Source organism: Eulemur rufifrons, chromosome 7 (genome assembly GCF_041146395.1).
Source record: "Eulemur rufifrons isolate Redbay chromosome 7, OSU_ERuf_1, whole genome shotgun sequence".
Taxonomy (NCBI): domain Eukaryota; kingdom Metazoa; phylum Chordata; class Mammalia; order Primates; family Lemuridae; genus Eulemur; species Eulemur rufifrons.
Window position 1 is genome coordinate 237,681,366 of NC_090989.1, and position 26,893 is coordinate 237,708,258.

Here is a 26,893-nt window from a genome sequence, read left to right on the forward strand (position 1 = left end):
ACAGATCTGTGTATTCTTTAGAGAGCAAAATTTCAAAAGTGAGAATCAAAAATTTTTATTCTATAATACTTTTTCAATTTGTTTTTTCCTTATCATGTGTGATAAAACTCTAAAATTTAAACGATTAGGTATGATGTGATTCTACCCAAATGAAATGTGCCAAATGTCTTCTGAAGTTTGTTCTCTCCTGTGTGACTGAACCACCCATGAGGAGCACATCTGTCCTATTCTTCCCACCTAGAATATCCCAGTCATCCTAGAGACTGGGTTAAGCTTCTATATGGCTGATCATTGACTAAACTTCAAATCCTTAGAATAAAAATGGAGAATGAAATATTCTCCTGCTATCAACAAATGTTTTTCCTCAGACAGACTCAACAGTACCCTCCTTACTATGCATTAGGACATAAACATACCAGCACCTGTGTTTTCTAGTGATTTTACATAAATGAAAGCAACAAGCTTTGGGTGTAGCTATTTATTCCAGGGTTATGACCTGCAATATTTTCAGCAAACCAACTAAAACTGTGATAGGAGTTCATGCAAATAAGCTTAAATTTTGGCTTGTCTTCAAACATTGCATTTCCATAAATATTTTATGCAGGTTTTCATGAGTCTCTTATTTTTGTTAAAAAAAAAAAAAATCCAGTGCATTAACTTCATCATCACTAGCATTCCATTTCAAACTTAAAAGAATTAGTATTACTCACAAACTTGGGGGAGGTTGGATAAAAGTATTTTATTATTATTCAAAGTACAGCTACCTTATCTGATGTATTCTGGGGCTGCCAATGATAATATGGAACTGAAACTAACTTTGTGACTGTAAACCATTTTTACAGAACATGGTAAACGGGAGTGAGAAAATCTTTAAGAAGATAAATTTCTCTTCAAAGCATGTTTTGAACTGCATAAGAAAGGTACTTACCTTTCTTAGAGATTTTACTTTTTATAGATTGGACCCCTTTTATTTCAGTAGAAATGAATACATATATATTAAACTTTTACTTAAAAAAGGATTGATCTTTCAAATATGAAGACAAAACAGAATATTCTAGAGATAGGTCACTACTTCTCAGTGGTACTTTTATTACATGTTACTTTGTCAAGGAACTCTACCCAATTGATAAGCACCAGAATTTGGGGGGTGGCTATTTGGAAACTTCCTAGTTAATTTTAATTTGTTTCTTCCACATACATTTATTCTTACGTGCAATGAAATTTTCTCTACAAATATTTTTTAAAGACAATGCAGAACCAAAAACCGCATCCAAAATAATGGGAAGAACTAACTGGTGTGTGACCTGAGTTGGGCTGGTATATTAGGTAAATCATCTGCTCACAACTTTATCTCCACAAGTGTAGGAAAACTATGTTACCCCACCACTGACCACCTTGACACATTCCATTTACATGACATTTTCTTTAGGATTAATAAGGAACACTGTATGTTTAGGACCAGCTGCTTCTGTTTAAGCACAACTGTTTCAGAGCTGCAGCTACATAGCTAGGATGTGATGTCATCTGAAGGCTGGACACAATATATTCTAACTGATCCTAAAAGTATATGCATGCTTCCCCTTCTGTGCATAATTCCCATGGTAGACTATACTTTAGAGATATGCTCAAAGACATTGTGAATTTAAAAAAAAGAAACCCACACAACCGTACCATTTCCCCACATCAACAATTACTTTGGTCCCATTTTCTTCTGATATTCTCATGACTTTTAAAGAATTCAAGGACACACTAAAATACTCATGTAAGGAATGATAACATTTCTGGTTATACCTACGGAGATGCAGGCTGTCTCGATGTCCTGGACCTATGGTTCTTTCCATCCGTAAATTTCTGTTTCTATATTGGATAAATATGTGTGTATGAAGATAATATATTGATTTAATTTAAAGCCACAAGGCAAAGCAGAAATATATAAATAAAAGAAGCTGCGGCTCCTAAGTGAAGGTTCATGGGGAAGCAGGGAACTGTGTACACAGTTAACGAATTCACACCTAGATGCATGGAAACACATACACACACATATACACAGCACACAGAGAAAAATGGCGTGCATTACGGGTAAGATGGCATATGATCCTGCATGCTTAATCATAACAAGCACCAACTGCAACAATCCTTCACGAGCATGGCAGCTTACTTATCAGGTGGTCACTGTGGACAATCTTTACAGTGCATCAAAAACATCTAAGTTGGATTTTTGTTAATGTTAAGTCTAACATGACTCAAACTGGCACCTTCCACCCCCAGCAGGAGCAGCCAATGGAGATTTACTGACCTGTCTCTGCTTCGGCGAGAGGGGAACGCAGCGTTGCAGCCAGCCACTGTGCAGACATGCATCTCTTTTAAGTGAACATTCCTGTAGTGAAGCTTCACGCTGTAGGAACTTTTGAAACTCTTCTTGCACACATAACAGATTTTGGGGTCTGGACTAGAACACAGGTCTCCTTCTGGGGAGAACTTTTGAGGGCTGCCATAATTCAGAGACGATGTAAAACTTTCATGCAGGGCAGCCATGCTGGCCCCCGCACCATTGTACAGTCCGTACTGGCTCATGTAAAACATGTCGTAAGTGGGGTCTGTGAACTCCTCCTTCACCTTGATGATGTCCTGGTGAGAGGGCTCACTGTGGTTCTCATCAGGCCTCTCACTGTTCATCAGGACTTTTTCATTCACTTCACTGTGAATGTGCTCATCCCCTTCCATGGATTCCTCACCTAGTTTGGGCTCTGAAGACTCAGACTCATTCTCATAGTCCCGCTCAGGCTCTTGGTCCTCGGAAGTCATGCTGTCCGCCCTCCTAATTTCAGTCCTTGAAATGCATCGGGTCCTGTTATGCTTGGAAAAGTCCTTCACAGACATGCCTGGGCTCATCTCCTCTTGGGAGTGACAATGATTGTCATGGCTCAAGTCGTTGACTACAGCGCCGCCATCATTAGGGTCATCATCTTCATCATCAAACTCATCAGCAGTATCAATGATTTCCTTCTCAATCTTCACAGGCATGCTTGACTTCCTGGGCTTTTTCTTGGGTGCCAGGTCAGCACTAGGCTCGTGGGCAGCCATCATCACTGCTGGCACTATTGGCTCAGAGGGTGGTGGGGGGTGCTGCTCTATGGTACCACTGCTTGGAATGATGGGACTGGTGGGGAGGGAGGTTGGAGGACTCACCATTTCCCCTGGAGTGAGTAAACTTCTATAAAATGGAGGAACTGGTTGTACAGTCTTTAGCCCAGAAAATACCAGCTGGCTAGGGAGAGGATTCTGTAAGACGGGGTCTAGTGGGGGAGTGGTAAAACCCATTGGGGGCCGGCCGGGGCTTGTGAGTGTGAGATTTGATTTTGTACTTGCTATGACAGGGGTGGCAGCTCCTGATGTGGCCCGAATTAAATCTTTGTCTCGGTTATTCCTTAGCATAGGCATGTGAAGGCGAGGGTTGGGGTTTGCGCTATGGCGATTACGGCTTCGGAGGGAGCTAAAGACCATGTTGCAACCTTCAATGGTGCATCGATGTTTGATCTTCAGGTGAACGGCATTATAATGAATTTTGAGAGTACCTTTGTCATAGAATGTCTTCCCACATGCGTTACAGAACACTCTTCCTTTCCTAGAGGCTGACCCCATCCTTCTCATACGATGAATCCGGAATGAACTTTTTGGGTGTTCCGTTTTGGTTAGATCACTGACTGGGGCAGAATTCTGAATGGGGGAGACACAGGCTGGCTCAGTTTTGGGCTCCACATTAGTAATGCTGGTCAGGGCATTTCTATTGGGTGTCTGATCATTCTTGTAAGGTGTGGGAGAGACTTCGGATTCACTGCTCTCATTATATTCATTCTGGGTTGAAAGGCTTGGTTCCCGGAGCCTTAATCCTGGTTGCTCTAACAGGAGCCCGTTTGGAGGCAACCCTAGCAGTGGAGCTGAGACGGGGTTTATGTACTGGAATGGAAGCAGAAACGCTAGGCTGTTTGGGATGTTTTCAAAGTGATGAATGCTGGAAGGATTGCTATTCTCTAAGTGAGCAAGGAGGCTGGGACTCCTGGTGCGATTATTGCTCTCAATGAAAGTCCTTATATCTGAGTCTGTCTTTGAAGATGGTACAGCCACAGCCTGCCCTTCTTTCTCCTGAATTGCCATCAGCTCCACAATGGATTTGGTTTCTCCAAACCGCAGAAACTGCTGAAGGGTGATGATTTCCTCTTCTCGAGACATGATGGCCCAGCGGTCCAGCACCTTGCCGGCAGCATCCTAGAGGCCACATCAAAGAAACAACAAAGACAAACACAAAAACTTATTGATTGTGCATAATTATTCAATGCAACTGAAGGTGCTCTGTCTGCTCAAAAAACCCTGAGAGCGAGAGCAGAAAATAACATGCAAGCACTGTTAATAAAAGTCAACCTACAAAGCAAACTTTTCTGCCATGCAAATGTAGTAATTAGAGTCACAGTTAGAGAAACAGATTGAGTTTAATAATGTCAAAGCAAACAAAATGTAGACCACTGGGGCCCTGTGATCTAAAATGCCTTCAGTACTGCTATTTTAACAACAATGATCAATATACTATGCAACTACTTAGCATTTATTAGTATAAGATGTGAACTCTTGCTGTGCAACCCAGTATAAATGCAAAAAATGGTACCTTAATCCTTATTAAATAGTGACACCATAGGAAGGAATTAAGTACATTTTGCGAAATTTACTTCTTCAACACAAGCAGACATGACACTGGATTCAATGATGAAAATTCCTTTAAATAGGAGTTATGTGAATTTCTGAATCAAAAAGATGAATAAAGTAGCATTACCCCTCATACCCCCATTACTAAGCTGTATCTTTTCTTTTTTGGATGGCTATATTTTAGTATCATTTAATAGTAGGCAATTTCATAAGGTAAAATAAAGAAAACATCACTCATAAAAGGTAATTGTACTTTTCCTGAAAATTGGTTGTAATCACATGATTCAAAGTTTGAGTTAGACTTAATATATTTGACTTTTTATGATCTTATTATAAATGACAGTCATAGATATTTAAAAAGTAAACACGTGATGGATTTAGATAGAATAAATGTGTAAAAAGTTGTCTCTTAGCATCCTCCTCTGATAGCAAAGGGAGTCCACAGAGAATACACATCAGTAATCACCAGACTATGTGTTGTTAAATATACATTAAAAAGCATTTCACACTTTCATTTTTGCTAGTAACTATGAGATTTGCCTGGAGGTAGGACTTAAAAATCCTGCAATGTAATGTCAGGCAGTCCGTTTCAGCATGGATTGAGAGAAATCTATTCAAACAGTTAAATAATGACTCCATCATTTTCTAGGGTACCATTTCTTTCCAAAAGGACAGGATAATTTGCAGCCTTCTGTGAATGACCCTCCCTCCAACACTGACTATCAATTTAAGAAAGCATACAACCTTCTTAAAAAACAAAATGACAAGATACTAATTATGAAGGGAAAAATCATAACTGTATAGTGGAAAAACCTCACAGACCCTATCTTAAAAGAGTGACTGGAGTTACCACCACCAGTGGAAATCATGTTGACATCACACCTCTTGATAGGATATACTGCAAAGGGCACACCATTACTTTTGTGGCATTCTCATTAAAAATTTACAACTTCAACTTAATCATGAGAAAACATCAGGCAAACCAGAATTAAAGAGCATTCTACAAAATAGTAGAGAGTACTCTGCAAAGTGTACAGGTCAGGAAAGATTTTTTTTAAAAAAATAAAGAACAGTGAAGGATTAGATGGGACTAAGAAGATACAATTGTGTGATCCAAGAGATCCTAGACAAGACAAAGGACACTCATGGGAAAACTATCACAATTTGAATAAAGTCTCTAGATTAATTAACAGTATCACATCAATCTTAATTCCTGGTTTCAGCAATTGTACTGTGATCTTACACTAGAGAAAGCAGGATGAGGGATACATGGGACCTGTACTATTTTTGCAATGGAAAAGTCTCTCTCAGCCTTTGTATATAAAATTCCCTATGGATTACAATCATATGGTCTGAATCATCACAGCTGGTTTTTGTCATTTATTTGAATTACTTTTTTTTTTTTTTTTAAAAAAAAGAAGCTCTGATAGTTATGTGCTATTCTTTACAAGGCTCACTCCTAGCACTCTATCATTTTACATAAAGAATATGTGTGGGTATGTCCCCTCATCCCCTCATCATGCAGATAAAACTGGCCTTCAGATCAAATACTCTCATACAACTCAGAACAGTCATATAAGGATGTGGGTGCATGGTGACCCTACATCACCATTTTAAAAAACTGTCACTAAATAGCAATTGGTCTCCCTTAGATCCTTTTTTTGGAATAGGGAGAATAAGGTAGAATGTTGATGTTTTAGATAAAAACAGAAATAGTGATTTTAATATAGATTATTTCATTTGCACCCTATCATAACTTCCAGGGCTTCCAGAGCTCAGTAAACAGATGAGAAGTCAGAAGAGAAAAAAGGTAAGATGGCTTGTTAACGATGCCAAGATGCTAGCCTGGGGTCCAGGAGCTGAACCCAGAAATTCTAACTCTGAGTTCACTGCATATCTCTATAAAACTCAGTGACTGTCATTCCATGATGCCACTTTCCAGGTGAGTACACTGAGTTTGCAATAGCAAGTAGTAGGACTTCTCCTAAAGAAGTCTTTCTCTAGAGCACTGTAATGTCCTTTTCTACACCATCTTTCTTTTCTTTTTTTTTTTTTTTTTTTTAAGAGACAGGGTTTTGGTCTGTCATCTCAAGCTGGAGTACAGTGCTGCAAATCAAAGCTTACTGCAGCCTCAAATTCCTGGACTTAAGTGATCCTCCTGCCTCAGCCTCCTAAGAAACTGGGACTATGGGCACATGCCACCACACCTGGCTAATTTTTTAAATTATTTTTTGTAGAGACAGGATCTCCCTATGTTGCCCAGCCTGTTTTCGAACTCCTAGCCTCATGTGATCCTCCTGCCTCACTCAGCCTCCCAAAGTGCTGGGATTACACGTGTGAGCCACCTTGCCCAGCCTACACCATCTTTCTTCTACCATCAAATCTACTCTCTTGAGTGTTCTTTTATGGCGCCTTTCACTATGGATTGTTTCTCAGGGTGAACCCCGATCTGAGTAGTGTACAGTCATATCTTCCCAGGTTCTTCCCAGGTAACCTGTACCCAAATCTGCATGTCAATAATGTATTTACACAGCTGGCAGCCTCTGGTATTAAAATGCACCTCAGAAACCATAGCAACTGATCAAATCCACCAAGGCATCTCATTTCCATCACCCTTCTGCCTTCCCTCTCTCAACAGTACACAGAAGTCCCATATGGTTTTTCTTTCCTCCTGGCCTGCCACAATGCCTACTACTATTTCTAAAACCACTGCCTTTCAGATCGTCTTTTAGTCTTGAGTAGCTGTCTCTGCTAAAATGGAGACTGTTAACATTAAACCACTTACTTTTGGTAGAAGAGGTCAAGGTAAGCAAGATTTAGAACTTTGCTAGTGCCTGAATCATAAAAGAGAAGATTCATTTGTAGTGGTAAGAGAAGTAGCAATTTATATGTACACAGAAGTAAAACATAGCATCTTTGCAAGGGTCTTCAGAACAAGACAAATACCTACATACACACTGACCTGGAGTTCCCCTGACAGGCACCCTCTAAATCCAGGCAATATGAAGTGTCACAGAAGTTCTTTCCAAAAAACTCATCATTAATATTTGATCAAGATTATCTAATTCATCACGCTCATAAATGGAGAAACTGAAAGAAATGAAGTTGATCCTATGCAATGTAACGAGTCTGCAAGTTCAATGCTAAGACTGCCTATCAGTTTTAGTGTATTCTTGGATAAACTGGTTGAAAGGAGTTAGAAACCACCAAAAGGAAAAAAGGGAGGCCCAGGTTTTTTTCTGAAGATCTTTGTGTCAGAAATATGCATGGTTTGGTTGCAGTGATTCTCAAACAGTGGTTTAAGACTTTCATGCTATTTGAAATAGACCGGTGTCCAATCTGAGGGCTTTTCTTTCTTTTTTTCACCCAGTCTGCAAGTAACTGAAAGGAACCATTTGAAAAATTTTAGGACAATTGGACACTGTTGCCACAACTAAAAGCATCATAATTTTTTTTTAATAATTTACTTTTATTGTATTTAACTTTAGTATTGGCTCAAGACTGATTAGGAGGAAAAACTAGTCCTCCCTATATATACTACAGATGGTCAAGCTTTTTACTAAAGTGAATAGGAATCATAAAAACAATTAGGGATTATCATGTACTAAAAACTAATAAAACAAAAATTCAGTTTGTTAGGCCAGTATGAAGGTCCTAACTACCAACCATCCTATACTGCGACACTGGTCTTAGGGATGGATAATATGTTAACATCAGAGTATATTAACTAGACTCTTGTCCCTCCCATGCAATTTTGTAGTCAGTGAGTCAATTCCTATCTTTAGGCTTTCTCATTTGTGACCAGAGTTCAGTGACATTTAACCTTTTAGATTGGGAAATGTTATTTACAAAATGAGGATAATAAGATTTACCCTGGTAAGTTAAATGTAAGGTGTTATTATAAGTATTGATTTCCTGTGAAAATAATTGGCTATAATACTAATTAAAAGATGAGTAACACCAAATAATCCAGACTTATAAACTACTTTTACTCGGTTCAGAAAAAATATAAAACACTTAAAATATTTACATCTATACATTTTAAATGAAAAGACTTATTATTTTGCTGGAACTGGTGATTATAACTCATAGAAATCTGGCACCCAGTTCCTATATGGCTCTGAAGAGTGATTTTTAAAAATCTTCTGTGTTGTAGGATCAACTGTCATGGGTTGTTTTTGAGCCCTTTTTCATGTCAAAGTACCTTACATGACTTGTAATTTTAAAGTCAAAGTAAAATAAGGTAGATTGGTTTTTCTTATTGGGGGAGAGGATTGTAGAGAAGGACAGGATGCAGAGATGGAAGAGAGCCCAAAAATGAGGCTTTGGAATCATGAGATTGTCAGGTGATCTCAAGCTCAGTCCACAAGGAGCCCACCTGTGCTCATAGCAGGCCACAAACCATATCATAGCACAGAGCAAAAACAATTGCTCTTTTTCTGCCCAAGTATGGAAATGAGGGAGGAACAACGAACATAGCACAAATCTAGGGTCTATTTCCTCCAGCAGTATTCAAATTATTAAGAAATAAGTAAATAGTTTAACTCTAAAAGACAGACACAGAATAATTTTCTATTCCATTATATGACCTTATTATCAGACAAATTATTTAAGGTATAATTTAAAGCAAAATTCTAAAATGATTAGTTAAAAACTAAAAATACTTCCTCTTTGATATAAATTTTAGATCTTTTAATTAAATGACACTGAGCTATAGGAACTGCTGATGACCTAAAACAAAATCAGAGGTTTATGAGATGTGTTTTTGATTTCATGCCTAGATTGGCAGTGTGCTTTCTTCATTTATTTCATCATAACCACATTGGCAATTTATTTTCATGACTGGTTGCCCACTGGAATTTTCTATTCTTTCTTCTTCTGAGTTAATTTAAATATCAAGGCAAGAGGAATGGGTTGGAAAGAAGGTAGAGAAATTACCAAATTTCAAGCCTACCTAGCTTACGTATCCTATCAGGTAAAATTTAACAGCATTTGCTGAGTTAAAAACTGATGAAACAATGCTATGCAGAACATAAATCATACAGTTTACTAGGTTTTCTAGATGTTTAAGTCTTATGGGTAAAGACATTGTGGGATATGTATACAATAGAATACTATGGGACAATAAAAAGGAATAAACTATTGATATACACCACAACATGGACAACTCTAAGAAGCATTTCACTCAGAACAAAAGAGTTCAGACCCAAAGAAATACATACTCTACCATTCTAATCACATGCAATTCTGGAAAAGGTAAGATTATAAGGAACAGAAAACAGATTAGTGATTGCCAGGAGCTGAGGGTGGGGGGAAAGGGACTAACTGCAAAAGAACATTAGGGAACATTTTGGGGTGATGAAAATATTCTATTAACATGGTTGGGTTGAGGTTTATGACTACATAGACTGTACTCTTAAAATTGGTAGATTTTATTGTATGGGAAGTACATCTCAATGACGTTGAGTTAAAAAATTAAACCATACAAATTGCTTGAATTTTCAAACTCATAAGTTAACATTCACAACTTTCCACTAGTTATAGGCCACCTTACTTCTTGCCTCCTGCACTATGGGTGTGACCAGAACACAAACACGCTGCCCATTCTCTCCTATTAGTAGAGTGTGCAAGACATCAATTGTGAAAATGAGGAGTAAAGGTGAGAATTTCTATTTATTTTTTGCTAATATTTTACATATGGATATATATATAGGTTTTACATATATAAGGGTACAAGCTCGTATTTTTTACTAATGGGGTGTATAATGTTCTCTACAGAGCCAATACAGTGTGCAGCAGGCATATGCTTTGCACATATACCTTCATAAACACTTGTAAGAAGTTGATGAACAGTGTTCACTTGCCTCTACCTGCTTTGTGCTGGTCTTTTGGTTAGATGGACATATATCAGGATATGACCCAGAAATTAGGAAATATATCATCTAACTTCTGGGTCACCTCAGAAGCAAGTGATGGGTTTAGAGATCATCATCTCAGATGATTTGAACACGGGCGTTCCATCAACTTAATAGACGGGGGGTTGACAAAGAGAGAGCTCATGGATACCACTTGTGGGCTGGACAGAGCTGGCCTTCAGTGCTGAAAGCAGCAAGAGTTTGAGGGAGATATCCTGTGGAAGAGAAGCCTTTGAGCATTACGAACAGTTTTAAAGAAGAAACTTATCCAAGTCTTAAAACTTTCAGTTCTCTTTCCTCCCATTCTCTTGCCAGTTACCTGTTTTAAAACTAAGATGGGTCCATAGGTAACAAGGAGATATTTCAACCTTAAACTATCATTCTAAAGTCAAGTCAACTTTTTAAACTCTTCTCCTTGCCAAAAAGTTTAACTGGTCTGAATGTTCCCGCACTTCAGCGTCAATTTTTTCCTTTTTTATTGGATTACGTTTCTATCTCTAATTTATATGACTTGGCATTCCTAAGTGCTCATGGGTCAACATTTGTGTATCTGTGTGCCTGCATGTGTGTGTGTGAGCAGGCAAGAGGGGAGATGAATAAAAATGGCAACACAAAAAAATTCTTATTGAAAACAATAGATTCTGGGAAGTACTTAGGGAAATTTTTCAAGCAATGTTGTGATAATTTCTGAGAAACACTTGAAATTACGTGGGAAAAAAGAACTTGGCATGTTTATTTGTTTTAGCGAATTTACATTTAAACACATATTTCTTGCTGGGCACTGACTAAGAGAGATATACTGCTAGCATACACAATATACATTGGAGCAGTTTGGTTGCGTAAGTAAACAAAATTATACCATTCTCTATTCACATGAAGCTCTTTTATGTGTCTGTGCTTTTCTAGTATTTTAGGCTAATGTTTCTAGGAGGCCAGCTGAAACAACTGCAATATCTGTAGGCAGAATGAAACACACTCATTCATGCCATGATTGCACCAAATGGTTCAAATTAGACTTTATTTTTTTAGAAAAAAAATCAACATTTGTTTTGGGTAATGAAAACCGTACTCAATTTCCATGCTTTGGAAATTTGTATTCTGTAAAACTTCTCCAGAGCATCATTTTACCTTAAAAAATACAATGCTGACCAATCATATCCTTGTTCTCTCCTCTCCTATTAATAAAACAGGGACGGCCCATGAGAAAAAATCATTAAGGTGTGGCATAGACAGAAGGAAAAATTTATGAGTAAAAATCAAGACTAGACTTTACTTGTTAACATTTATCCATGTGAACATCTCTTTTGGAAAACAACTATATTTTCCTCATCCACCCAAGACTGTCTTTGCTATGAAGTGAGTACGCAAACATTACAGATAGGTATATGCCCCCTTGCTGTGATTACAGAAGCTGATGCTAAATTCAATATGTCCCGATTATAAAGAACTTGATCTGAAATATCTTTGCTATTCCTCTTGCGTCCCCCAAGGAGAAATGAATGCTACAGGAATATCCACCATTGGTTAGAATGTTAGAGCTTTCAGAAAACTTTCCACTAAAGAAATTCCCTTCAAGAGGCAAACCTTATTAGTCCTTGTTAGCTGACATACTAACATTGAAGTCTTCTACTATATTGTTTGCACATAAAGACTGACATTTTAAAAGAGTTACTTATCACACACATATGCATGTACACAAATAGGCACGTGAACACAGGCTATCGTTCTTGGCTCATTCCTATTTGTATATTAACTTCATTATAAATCAGTCTAATTATAGCATTCAAAATGTTTGACCTTAAAGAATAGTGGTTTACTAAGGTAAAGCATATCAAATTACTTGCAAAAGTAAGTACAAAGTAAATGAATGCCTCTTCTGGGAAGAAAGTAGAAGTCTGAGGAGCATGACCCTTGATTATAGTTGGTAGCAGAAGGAAGAAGCAACATGGTAATTTTATGTGACTTTTAAGTACTGGCTTTGATATATTTTCTAATATACAAATTTCTATAATTTCTTTTCTGGATCCATATTTGAAAATATTTTTCACAGTGAGAAATATATTTTTTAGAAGAAAAAAACTTATTGATAAGTTGAACATCTGCTCTCCCAAAATGATCAACTCTCTAACCAAAATAATATTATCAAAATGCCAGGGCACTAGTTTTAAATGGTTCTTGTGATTTTTAAAACATATTATTTGATATTTGATTGAAAAAAAAAAAAAGAAGCACTCTGTTACAGAATGTTCTTGATTATGGACCAGACAAGAATGTATAACTCATAGAGTACTATCCCTTTTCTTCTCAGTAACAGTCTATACCTCATTTTTATTTTAAAAACAGTGATTATGATAGATTACTCTGGGGTTACAATATATTTAATCATAGAAGCTCCATCTAGGCTCTATTAAAGGCCTGTCAGGATTTTTTTTGTCTAGCTCAAAACCAGCCTTATGTATTTCCTCTATGGGCATTTGTTTGCAAATAAATAAAGTAGGTGCCTTGATTTGCCATACAAAAAAATTCAGAGCAGTAAATTATTTCCTATAATGTCTAGAACTATACTTCGAAGATTCAAAAGTATTTTTCAGGCCGGGTGCAGTGGCTCACGCCTGTAATCCTAGCACACTGGGAGGCCGAGGCGGGTGTATCGCTCGAGGTCAGGAGTTCGAGACCAGCCTGAGCAAGGTGAGACCCCATCTCTACTAAAAATAGAAAAGAAATTATCTGGCCAACTAAAATATATATAGAAAAAAAAAATTAGCCGGGCATGGTGGCGCATGCCTGTACTCCCAGCTACTCGGGAGGCTGAGGCAGTAGGATCGCTTAAGCCCAGGAGTTTGAGGTTGCTGTGAGCTAGGCTGACACCACGGCACTCACTCTAGCCCGGGCAACAAAGCAAGACTCTGTCTAAAAAAACAACAACAACAAAAAAGTATTTTTCAAATTATCTAGCACCACTGTAAATCAAATCTGAGAAATTTTAAAGACACATTTTAATATTTAATAATAGTTTCATGGGTATCATTTAAGTTTCAAAATAGAAAATCCTAAATCCAGCTGATATTCCCAGCATATCAACCCTTAACATAAAATTTACCTGTCAGTCCTTAATTTAAGCACAAAATATCTAACTCTATACCTGTAGGCTAAAATAGAATTTGTATCTTAAAGTTGCAAAGTTTGATTATGCTTAATGTAACTTACACATATTTAACCTTAGAGAAAAATAAAGTCAAGAACATGAGTGAAGGACACCTAAATTCTAGTATTGGTTCAGTCTACAACCAGCTGTGTGACAATCAACCACCAATACCTACCTTCATGTAAACAAGAGTCATATTAAAATTTCTAAGCCTCACTAAAACCAACTTTAAATCTCCATTATTTTACTATCTATGCCTAGAATCTGGATACACAAATCATTTTACTTAAAATGTTAAAATCCTTTTACTTCTAACCAACTTGTATAACCAACCTACTTTTTGAATGTGTGTTTATGACTGAAAATATTGCCTTTATCTGAGAGTTTCTATATTATCCTATATTCTGGATGCTTCCCTTGATGTTTCTGTCTGGGGTTGCTTATTAAGAGGTACTAATTCTTCTTGATTAATTTTAACTCTTGGTCAATTCAATGATCAATCAGTTAAAGAGAAAACTTTGCTTGAAAACTAGGGAAATGGCCCAAGAAGTCCTAAGAGGCCTTGGAAACCCCCAAATTATATCAGTAGGGTTTATGAAAATTCTGCAACTTGAAGATTCAACCATTTCAAGATAAATATCATATATCAATAAAGCTATGTAAATAAATATCTGTAGTCTTTCAGATTTCCAAGAAACAGCAGTATTTGTATACAAGACCCTTGCCTCAATTGAACCCTTTAATCAGACACAAGTTATTCACTTGGAGATGATCCCTAACTGGGATTCTAGAGGGTAAATCATTTTATAGTTCTGGACAGCAAAGGAACAGCTTGAAATCCTCAGAGAAAACATTAGAAACAGGAGTAAAGAGAGGGACAGTCCCTGCAAATGGTCTTATTTTCTTGTCCACTCAGACATAAAGATAAAGCCTGAGTCCTAGAACAGCTATAAATCTGCTTGCTTTGCAATAAACAAAACTCATCAGAGCCCTCTCTGACATTTTTGCTTTTGAGTTCTACATTTTCTAGCTTACCTCTCCTACCATAACCAAAGTTCTACCACAGAATTTGTAGATAGTGTGTATGTACCTGTCTGGCTGTGTTGGGGCTTTATATTTTTAAATATAAATGCCAGAGACCCAAGCATTTCCTGATATGCTTTTCCCTAATGTCTAAAAAACAGCAAAAATGAGTGCAAATTTGTTTTTTCATGATGAAAGTGATTTTACATGTCAGGTAGGGGCTAAAATCTTACAAAAATTCAAGGCCACAACCTCTTTGTATGAAGTTTCATCTGTGCAATCAAGATTCTCAATATTGGTATAGAGCTTCCAAAGCTTGAATGGATGATGATATTTTATATATTATACTTTTAAATACTTTACAACTGATGCTGATTGAACAACCCTAAGGAACTTTAACATATTCATTAGGATATAAGGGAGCAGGGGGAGAAAGGGACAGAACACTCACTATGCAGCATTCCAGAAAACAGTGAGGACTGAGTATTCCATAAAACACACTGAGGACTGAGTGTGTGATTGAACAGAAAGATGTATTAGGAGATTTAACTTTGTTCTTCTCTGGGTATAAGAATAGCAGAACACAAAGATTAATTTCCTGCTTTAGCATTCATCAGGGAACAACACATTATTACTTGTAACACATACACAAGGCTGTTGATGGATCTACTTTCCTTTGATTGCTCAGATTAAATGTGTTCCTATAAAAGGCACCCACACATACACATGTGTGTATAATTATAAATCCACGTATTCATTAATAGTTCCTGTTTCTGTATATTTATAAGCAGCTATCAATGTATATTTTATTTGGCCACAAAAGAGAGGTGTTTTGGGGTTGGTGGCTGACAAAACAAATATAGATCAAATACAGAATAATCAGAGTAAATAATCAATATATGTTACTATAACAAAAAAACTCAGAAATTCAAAATGAAAAAGATAAAAGGAGAAAGCATGCATTATAGAGCACAAGGTAATAACCGCGTCTGCATGCCTTAATACCCTCTTGTCCCAGCAGTCCTGACTTTCTAAGCAGCCCACTTCTCCACATTAACGGTAGTCATTTGGAGAGCAGCAAACGTGCCATTAGAAGCACTTTTACAAGTGTATATTCATCCACCAATTAGCTTAATGTGGCCGCTTTCTGCATATTTTCTATCCAGGCTTGCACAAATCTTATTAATATTTCCCCCTAGCGCTTTGACAGATTACCTTGTCATTACGCATCCTGGAGCCTTTTAAACAATATGGGTAAACTACTGTTTGTGAGGTTAATGACAATTATCCCCTAATTACTGCATAAGTCACTCAGTCCACTTTATCTCATAGGCAGGGTTCTGCTCTGTGTATCTGCCATTGTGTCACCGTAAATGAATCTTGTATTGCTATGTTTATCTGCCATTGCCTTGTAAATTATACTGACAGAAGAATGAACAAATTACTGCATGTCATCGCTTAAATACTACTTCTGAAATTAAAATAAAAAAAGCTTCGGCACAGAGCTTGAATTTTAGCAGATCATAATTAGTAAAAACATACTTAATGTTTTATGTTACATTTCAGGGCTGATAGCTTGGAATTTAGTAGTAGAGTCACAACAATGGGACTGAGGATGAGTGGAAGGTGAAAAACAATGGGGATAAAATTTTAATGGGGGGGAGGCAATTGAAATAGTAATGCCAGTGTGACCTCCAGAACGCATTTCCTATTATTTTAATAGCTGATATGGCATTCTGGAAGTATTTTCCAAGGTTTATCAATTTTAAATCAAATTAAATGGGTTAGGAATAAGCCATACTCTTCAGCTGGGATCATTTTTTTCAGTGACTTATAACTAGTCCAGACATAAAACACAGAATCTATGTAATTGAGAACAAATAATGTAATAAAGGCCACAGGCTAAGCCAATTTCATTGATGCATTTTTAAACATTATTAAACAGGTTCAGAAACACTGTTTCCAAAGTTGCATTTGAAATTGTTTAATAATGTTTACATCAATGAAATCAGTTTAGTCCATTGCTGCATCATGGTGACTACATCTGCTCTGATAAAATTTACAGGGAAAATTAGGACAATATGAGTATCCTTAAATAATAATAACAAGACAGATTGGGTCAACTGCAGATAATCTAGAAGAATTTGTTTTTAATCTGAAATCTATGACTCTGCAGATTATCATGTAAATATTTTAATAAATGTTTGCATGTGAGCAGGATGAAGCATCTGGCTTCCTGAGATGACTGCCATTTATTATCTTAAAACATTTTCAAATGTGAAATATTAAAAATGCCTCCACTGAAATGACACCAAGGTGGCTGATAACTGGCAAGCATAAGTAACACGGCCACACCAATCTGAAGGATGGTGTTCAACTCGCAATTAGTTGGGCGTGCAGAAAGTTGGCATCACATTGCTTTATGACAGCCACAGGTTTGCAAGGAGGGGCTCACAGCACTATTGATAAAGCTGTTTGGTGGATGCATGCATGCACATTCATATAGAACCTCCTGGTGTACTTGCTGAACAGGCTGAAGAAAAAGTTGCAGCAAAAGGAAAGGAAAACATGAAAGCCAGAGTTGACAGGCCTAGCCCAGGGGCCTGATGGAGTCTGAGCACAAACCCCTTAGGGCTCTGACCCCCAAGGACTGATCTCAGTGTCTGTGCTGTATTAAGGCAATGCAGCTTCCACTGAGCAGGTACTGCAGGCAGCAATAGAAGTACCATCTTCTTTTCTTTTAGTGTCTTATGTTAAAGGGAATGAGATTCTAGTTAAGACTGGTATTACTGTGACAACCACTCAGGGGTTAAAAATCCTTCCTGCTTTACTTAACTATCTAGGCTATTTATGGATGTGAGACTGAGGAAAGTGTATTTCTAAATCATTAACTTTTCTTTTAAGGTTGGATTTCCTTGTTTACCTTTGCTAGTGGTACACCCATTCTGCTTGCCTGGGAAAAACAATGCATGTTTAGGGGAGATAATTAGGGGAGATAAACTCTTAGTGTCACCTTAAGAAGAAAAGCACAATCAGTATTAGATTGAGTTTGTGACATCAGTGCTTGTTACAAAAAGGGAGACAATCCTGGCAAGGATCAATATAAATGCCAAAAGGTACCTGGGTACAAGTTAACAGATGCAAATAGCCATTAAGAAAACAAAGAACACGATTTCTCTACTCACTTTAATAATTTTACATTTTCGTCAAATTTCCAAAAACCAAGGTTGGAAATATTTCACTCCTCTTCCTAGGAAACTTTTAGTGTTTCCTTATTGTACATAAAATAAATCATAAATCCCCTTTCCTGGCATTTGAAATTCTCTCAGTATAGACTCAACCTACCTTTCTAACATCATCTCCTGACAAGACCTCTGAAGCTCCAGCTACAGTGATCTACTTACCATAAATGATCCTAAATGCTGAAAAATGAACCCCTCTGAATTTCTGGCATAATCATTTTCATCCTTCAATGCTCCACTGAATGACCTTTCCATGAAATATTTCTACCCTTTTCCTTCCTCCTTCCCACACCCAGGAAGAATTTCCTGCCCCTTTCATGATCTGCTTATACTTCTGCCATATATGTCTCCTTACCACAGGTTTACTGTCCTCTATATCCCCACTGCCAAGGTGAATCAATGCTGACTGAATTTATAAATACTGTCAATGTAGGGAGTTGGGAGGCAGCTTTGAGATCGTCTAGTACCACCTCTTTACTTTACATATGAGGAAATTAACAACTAATTATCTTGCCCAAGATCATGAGGCTAAAGTGTGACTTGCGACAGGGGTCCAGCTTGCCTGACCTGGTCTTTTCCCACAGTACTATTCTTTGCTCCTAGCATAGTGGCTGTTGACTCAGTTACAATTAGTGAATTGCTTCTCTCAATGAACCATAGTACAATAAAAGAGCTGAAGCTACCATTTAGGAAAATCAACTATCTGTTGATTTCTAAATCACCAGAAGGACTTTTTTTTTTTTTCTTTACTCATCACATTTATTTGAGGAAGAAAAGGTACCATTAAGTAAAAACTGTCTATCAAGGGCTTATGTTATTTTAATATGAAATTTAATATAAAATTAAGGTCAAAATTTCGTTAATGAAAAGAATGTGAACATTTCACTTTTCACTTTTTATGTTAATTATCAAGGAAGGAGACAAAATTTTTGTCATCTAACCTGTCTTCTTTGGTGTCTGTTTTCATGGAGTCTAAAATAGACATTGTCTATAAATTCACATGTTCTATTTACTCTGTGTTCAATTTTCTCAGAAGTAAGGCATGAAGGTTACCCTACCAGACCAAAAAGGCAAAGTGTACATGAGGCGAACTCTTGCAGACAAGGGTACCAGTGGACCAAGAGCAGCAGGCAGGTCAATGATGGCCGGCAGCTGCCACTGTTAAACCCAGTTTCTGTCTTGTCCTTCCTCCCCAGTGCTCTCTTGGATGATTATTTCTCAGCAGCACTTCTGCTTCTCTTTCTTGTCCCAATAAGAAAGCAAATAAAGAGTCCTTTCAAATGGAGATAGATATTAAAAGTCTAGCAAATTCTGTTGGTATAGTATGGAAAGGCATACCCTAGATGGCTGCTAACATCCAAGGTAAAAACAACAAAATATTGAACTCTAATTTCAGGTCATTTTTGTTATTTTAATTTGATAACTCATAAAGAATTTCTAAATGAGAGTCAATTGCCACTATACTCCATCAATGAGGGAAATTCCACTAATAGTTAGTACTGGTTTCTGATTATTAGAATAGCAGGTAGCAGGGAAAATGTGTGTATGTATACAGAGAGAGAGAGAGAGAGAGAGAGAGAGAACACATTGTGTTAAGTCTCCCTCCTTTATTCCTCAGTTCCAATAGGAATAGAGAATAAGAAATAAATTCACATTGATAATTAAATGTGCAAGAAGTACCTACTGAACCAGGCTGTATTCTAAACGTATTTACTAACTCAATGCCAAAATGAAGTAGTGCTTAGGAAGAAAATCACATAGAATGGAGGGATCTCAGTAAGGAAAATCTTCAGGCACACTTTCAGAATTCCTGACTTTTATCTTCACATGGAATCTTTTTTTTTTTTTTTTTTTTTTGAGACAGAGTCTCGCTTTGTTGCCCAGGCTAGAGTGAGTGCCGTGGCGTCAGCCTAGCTCACAGCAACCTCAAACTCCTGGGCTCAAGCGATCCTACTGCCTCAGCCTCCCAAGTAGCTGGGACTACAGGCATGCGCCACCATGCCCGGCTAATTTTTTTTTTCTATATATTTTTAGTTGGCCAGATAATTTCTTTTCTATTTTTAGTAGAGACGGGGTCTCACCTTGCTCAGGCTGGTCTCGAACTCCTGACCTCGAGCGATCCACCTGCCTCGGCCTCCCAGAATGCTAGGATTACAGGCGTGAGCCACCGCACCCAGCCTTCACATGGAATCTTATACAAGGTAGCTTTTAACTACTGTGTTGGGGGTCCCCAAGACCAGTCCCAGGATCAGGAATACTCACAGGATTCAGCATATAGTCATTCTCACAGCTCAGACTTACTACAGTGAAATGATACAAAGCAAAATCAGCAAAAGGAACACATGTATGGGGCAAAGTCCAGAGGAAACCAGGCACACACTTCCAAGAGTACTCTCTCAGAGGAGTCACATGGGATGTACTTAATTCCCACAGCACTGAATAGTGTTGGTGAACAGTGACAACATGTGTGAGGTACTGTCTACAAAGGAAGCTCATTAGCAACTCAGTGTCCATGGTTTTTGTTGGGAATGATCATATAGGCACCCTTTGATCCTACATGGACCAAAATTCAAGATTCCCAGAAGGAAAGGAGATATTCACCATAAAGCACATTATTTGTACATTTTAGGAACAATGAGCTGTGCTTTATCGGTTAGGAAATTGTGGGAACACTCCCAAAATCCAAGTTCCTAGATGCCAGCCAAGGGCCAACCTTGCAAGCAGCCCTCTCTAAAGATGGCAGTCTCAGGCCTGCTATGTTAATGCTTTTTTTACACACCTACCCACTGTTGTTTCAGATTCACCATTATTTCAAATCTGTACCCCCACTGCCATCCCACACAAAGATAGATTCTGTAACGGTGGTTCCAGATGATGGCCCTAAGCTCAGCTCTGTTACTTGACCCAGGAATGGGTAGGTAGGTGGGAGACAGAAGAGGGGATGTCTATCTTTACTTGAGCAGAGGGAGGTGTGATTTACTAGTGCCCTCTACAGAGTCAAGTTAGGCTGAGTTAAAAAAAATTACTGAAAATTTTGGCCGGGCGCGGTGGCTCACGCCTGTAATCCTAGCACTCTGGGAGGCCGAGGCGGGTGGATCGCTCGAGGTCAGGAGTTCAAGACCAGCCTGAGCAAGAGTGAGACCCCGTCTCTACTAAAAATAGAAAGAAATTATATGGACAACTAAAATATATATATACAAAAAATTAGCCGGGCATGGTGGCGCATGCCTGTAGTCCCAGCTACTCGGGAGGCTGAGGCAGTAGGATCGCTTAAGCCCAGGAGTTTGAGGTTGCTGTGAGCTAGGCTGACGCCACGGCACTCACTCTAGCCTGGGCAACAGAGTGAGACTCTGTCTCAAAAAAAAAAAAAAAAATTACTGAAAATTTAGTCCGTACCTAACGGGGAAAAAACCCTTACTATTATAAACTGCCCAATAATAGATACATGAGATAAAAGGCTCACAGAAGCCCATGTAACTTCGCTAACTTCATTTCCTTTAGAGAGCATCCATTCAAGTGAGTATATAAAATATCAAATGTCATTTATTAGAAGATGCAACTAATGGTTCCCCAAAAGAGGACTCTGGTCCAGTAGAGGCTGGAAAAGCAGCTTTTGTGGTCCCTTTCAACATTCACTCCTGGTAATAGGAATCAACATTGGGATGTTTACAAATCTCTTGGTTTTGATTTTGTCTTTAAATAAGGTAGAAAATCTTCATTGTTGTCTGAGATTGGGTTGTCAATTCTTGGCCTACAAATGTGACATATCCTACTTATGTATAAGTAATCTGCTAGAATCATGAGATGACTTAGGAAGAGGAAATCAAGGTAGCATTTTGTTTAAAAACCTGGCTGGGTGTGGTGGCTCACTTTGGGAGGTGAGGCGGGAGGACTGCTTGAGGTTAGGAGTTTGAGACTAGCCTGGGCAACATAGTAAGGCCCTGTTCCTGTAAAAAAATAAAAAGGCATGGTGGCATGCACCTGTAGTCCCAGCTACCTGGGAGGCTGATGCAGGAGGATCACTTGACCCAAGGAGTTTGAAGCTGCAGTGAGCTATGATTGTGCCACTGCACTCCAGCCTGGGTGACAGAGCAAGACCCTGTCTCAAATAAACTAAAAACAAAACAAAACAAACAAATAAACAAAAACACCCAATCTACCAACTCCATGTGAAAGCACACCAAAAGTCAACATTTCCTAAAGCCCTATGGCAAGGAAGACACTGACCTTCAGAACTAACTAATCGGCTATCATAAATATGTATAAAAGAGGGAGGTGCAATATAAATTTGGCTCCAATAAAAAGTAACAACTACCATTTACTGAGCATTCACTATGTGCCAGGCACCGATGGAAAAAGCACTTCACATGCATTACCTCAACTAATTACTCCATCACTCAATGTACATATGAAGGTTAGAAACCATATTTCAGCTCAAGCCCAGAGTGAGGGGAGAGCAATGATCAAATATACTTACCGTCCTTCTGTTTAGTTTCTTGGATTTAGTAAAGAGTGCCCCTGGTTGAGGAGGAACATGGCAAAAGAAAATACATTCCTTCCACTTCACACGGGTGAGGCAAGTGCAGAAATCCTACAGTCGCTTGTGAATAACACCACTAATCAAGACAAAAATCCTTATTTAACTTAAAAAAATAAATTAAAAAAATAAAAACAATTAGAGAATTAAATGGAAACCAAAATACACTCATGTGCATGTATTTCATCTCTCCCTTAGGATATTAGTCAGAGTTCAATGTCATAAATTAGCATGTGTCCTAACATGTGTGATCACGTTCTTCCATAACATGAGCTTCCTCCCACTCTCTTCAAAAGAGTCTCCTGCTCACACGTAGCTAGGAAAAAAAAAAAAAAAAAGAGAGACACAGCAACACCTATGAATCCCGACTGAGAGTGTACTTTATAAACAACATTCTGGGAGTTTCCAGGACTTTGTAAGTAATGCTCTCAGGTCACAGGTGTTGCATTTGTTTTCTGTGTCTTTAGGGTAAAGTTCTCTGCAAAGGATTTTATTGAGGGTAGGGGGTGGGATTTGAAGGCTCTGGCCAAAATGAAACATGGTGGTCTTTGATCAGTCCAAGCCAACCAGGAAGAACACACCATTTGTAAAAGTCCCTGATCCAAAAACATTACAATTCTCCACAGAAACACAGGCAATGCACAGCAGGAAAATGGGGACTCAGGACTGGGGCCCGAGGCACACACACACATAGCAACAAAGAAAACAGCATGCAAACAGCAGCTGTACTGACATACAGCAAAGACAGAGGCTGATTTTTAGATATTACATTGGAGAGAACAAAGACATCCCAATTAATCACAAGTCGGTCAAGTGGAAAGTTGGGGCATATGCACCTTATTAACAAATAAAAAGAAAAAATCATAGCGAATGCATACATTTTGGCATATATTTTTTATGTGTATAAAGCACAGATTGCACAGACTTCCCATGGCCATAGCTGCCAGCTGTATTATCCCTTTCTTAAAGGGCTTTGAGAGAAAAATGAAAGGAAATGTAGTAAAAATATTTTCATTTTATACAGAGAGAGAGAACATGCAAGTGAGCAGACTGTTGTCAGGTAAATATTTTTTTCCTTAAAGAACATTTTAATACAGATTTCTGGCAAATTTTAAATCATCTAATAAATATTTTATTGAAGATGACAGCATGTATCAAAAAGCCAACTCCAACTTATATTATAGAAAAGTCATTGTTAAAAAGGCAGCGACATAACATGAGCAATAGCACACAACTGAAGGGAAATTCAGTAAAAGAGCAGTGTTATTTACTAAGCATTCACCATCAGGAAAAAAGGGTGAGCTCTGGTTCTAGCAATCCTGAAATTCTCCCTTCATAGAAATATGAGGAGGCAGAATGGAATGGAAAAACAAATCAAAACAAAGTACAATACAATATAGTATGGGGTATGACATCACAGAGCTGTGCTTCAACACCGCGTCTTTTACTTACTAGCTGTGTGACTACCCTGAGCCTCAGTTTCACAGCTAAGAAACAACAATAGATATCCCTGACTTTTAGAGTTATTATTAGGATTAAATTAAATGACATACTACTACTCATGAAAAGCCTCACAGAATTCTAGGCATATGGTGGGCACTCAGTAAATGGCTGCTCATACAAATACTTGTGACCAAGCATAAAATCAAGGATTAACTGAAATCTTGATCCATAATACAGCTAGAAATTCGATTGTGCAATGTGATCTACCAAGATAGCATAAAAAGACAGTATATAGTAACTGATATACATAATAGGTTTTAGGAATAAAAGTTTAAAAAAATTTAAAAATTATATCAATATTCTTTTTTAATTATTAGAAAAAACATACTTTGATCAGCTTAATGTTCTCTTGGTTACAGGTAAAATATGCAAAGATTCTTTATCATAAATAATAGGATGAATTTTCTGAATATTTTACATGTGAGTACACTCACTTCAATCAATAAGTCTTTTATAAAAAATGATCATTTTATCCCTGTTGAACTGTTCGGGGTGTGTGTGTATGTGGGCGTGTGTGTGTGTGTGTAAAAGGGAGAACATGCCCGTGCAGACAAACTAGGCGCTTCCATGTTTTCCATAAAAGTATGGCAGGAATCTGTTTCTGCTTCTCCAGAAGTGTAAGTACAGAACTTCCTTCACAGAATAGAGAAGCCACTTGAATGAGGATTTATGATGTGATTAGAGCCAAATATCTCAAAAATGAAGCAATCGCATAGGTTATTTTGTAAATATTTTATTAATCCTCTAAGAGCCTCCTAAGTGAGGCCTCACAGATACTTAGATTCTTAATCTGCTATGAATAAACGTTTCAATCCAGCGCCTGCATTCCAATGACCCAGGACTACACAAGGGGTGGGGGAGCTGCAAGGAGGTAGGGTAACACAGGTGCAACTCCCTGTCAAGACGAAACCAGCGACATGCTCCCTCACCAGGGACTGCTCGCTCCAGTGATTCAAGAAGGTTACAAAAGTGCAACAGGCCTTGATGTCAGCTGTGTGGTTTTACATACCTACTATGTCAGGGGTTCTCAACCTTCCTGGGAATTTATTCAAATATAAGAGTTATTTCTTTTCTAACAACATCTTCCATCTGCCACTGAGCTGGAAGTCTGATTTCTTCTCATGTGTCTGCAGCTCCCAAATGCTGGTTGTGTTCTCTTCAACGTACAAAAGTAAACAGAATCTTGCTTCTGCTGCCTTACAAATAATTTCTTTAATGCCTTTCCTTGATTTCATTCGCATACCTCCTGTTGCAGACATACAGTTACAAGATAAATTCAGAGCCGCCTGCCTTTCATCACATGCGGTTCTTATTAACATTTAATGAGTGTCCATCGGCAAGTCTATGGATTGCTTTTTCCTTTCCACTCTCTCAGAAATCTTCCTGCTGTCTCTGAGCTAACCCAGGATTTCTTCACTCACATTCTTTATTTTTTTATAACTCAAAACCATCTCCATTCACCAGCCAAAGAAAAAAGCTGTTCATGCCAGCTGGAACAAGACATGCTAATGCCAATTCAACTTGGCTTTATTCTGAGCATTAATAAAGTGATCAATCTGAGAACAGCTAGGGAGCAACCTTCTGAGATCTTTTGCCCCCAACTTTTATATTGAGATAGAGGGCACCTGCCCCTATACCTTCTCTAAAGTTTGAATTAAATTTTTGTCTTTAAGTATAAATTGGTGTAAAGAGGAAACCAAGACTAAATCTTACATCTTTTGTTGACAAAATAATTAATATGAAGAGTCAAAAGACTAAGTTTGGAGAAAGGTAAGGGATAAAACCCCCACCTAATGTGAGAAAAAAGACCACCTAATGGAAAGTGACAAACTCACACAAGAAGGGCTTTAGTTGTAGAATACTTGAGAATCAAGTGTCTTTCAGCTACATCCTCCTCTTTCACAACGGAAACAGGAGAGAGAAAGAGAACACATGATCACTCTGCCACAAGGATCCAAAGGAAAGGCCAATTGCTCCATTACTGCTTATTCCTGGTCTTCTCGTCCTCATTCTTTGCCAAAGAAATGCCTCTTCCTTCTTGTTCTTTGTTCTCATCCATGCTGTTGTAGTTATTTAACATTATCTCTCTTTTGTACTTTAGATCCTGAATGACCCCACCTGAAGGTTCTTCCCTTCGTCCACTCTTGTTTGATTTCCTGCTTTTAAGTCCAAATTTCTAGACCCATCCTCCTCCTTCTTCTAAATTGACTATTAATTGGGCAATTTACCATTTCCTCCATAGCCCCTTCATTTCTTTTTTTCTTTACACTACTGTGCTGGCCTCTCTCTTTCCATTTTCACTCCTGAAAGCAAAATTCCTTTATCACTCATTCCATTTTGGCTTAGAGAAAGGAAGGCTGTTCTGAAAGGTGTGCAGTCAGACTGGTAGAAGCCAAGAGTGTGCCAACTATGTGTCTAACAGGAAACATGGATCATCTCATGGAAAATGAAATAAAGGTAACTTTCAGGATATTGAATGAGAAAATGTTCTGACATCATTTGGAAAGTTAAGAAAAATGACTACATTGAAAATTTGCCACTGTGAGCATACAGGTCTACTAAATCCTTTGATCTATCTAAATGGAAGGTGTTTTCAATGCTATTTTGTTGTGTTGTTAAAATTAGAATTAAGTTCCCATTTATTGCAAATGAGGGTTGCATATCAACAATGACAGATTATTTCCTAATTCCTCCTCAGAGTACAGAATTCATAACTCAAGAGAAAGAAAATAAATGGTTTTAAAATGGGGAGGGGGCACACAGTTGAGACTAATGGTAGTTAACAACCTTTTAAGATCCTCAAATTAAATAAATAGATAAACACACTTAT

At 37.9% G+C, this 26,893-nt stretch overlaps 1 protein-coding gene across 2 annotated transcripts in view; it reads right to left on the reverse strand.

Moving 5' to 3' along the window:
- The window catches only part of BNC2 (basonuclin zinc finger protein 2), a 276,551-nt gene that overhangs the window by 13,959 nt on the left and 235,699 nt on the right, over positions 1-26,893 (reverse strand). For both annotated transcript variants that reach the window (XM_069474221.1, XM_069474220.1), the window contains one exon: positions 2,297-4,266. In XM_069474221.1, coding sequence (XP_069330322.1) covers positions 2,297-4,266 — 1,970 coding nt within the window. The remainder of the gene's footprint in view (positions 1-2,296; positions 4,267-26,893) is intronic.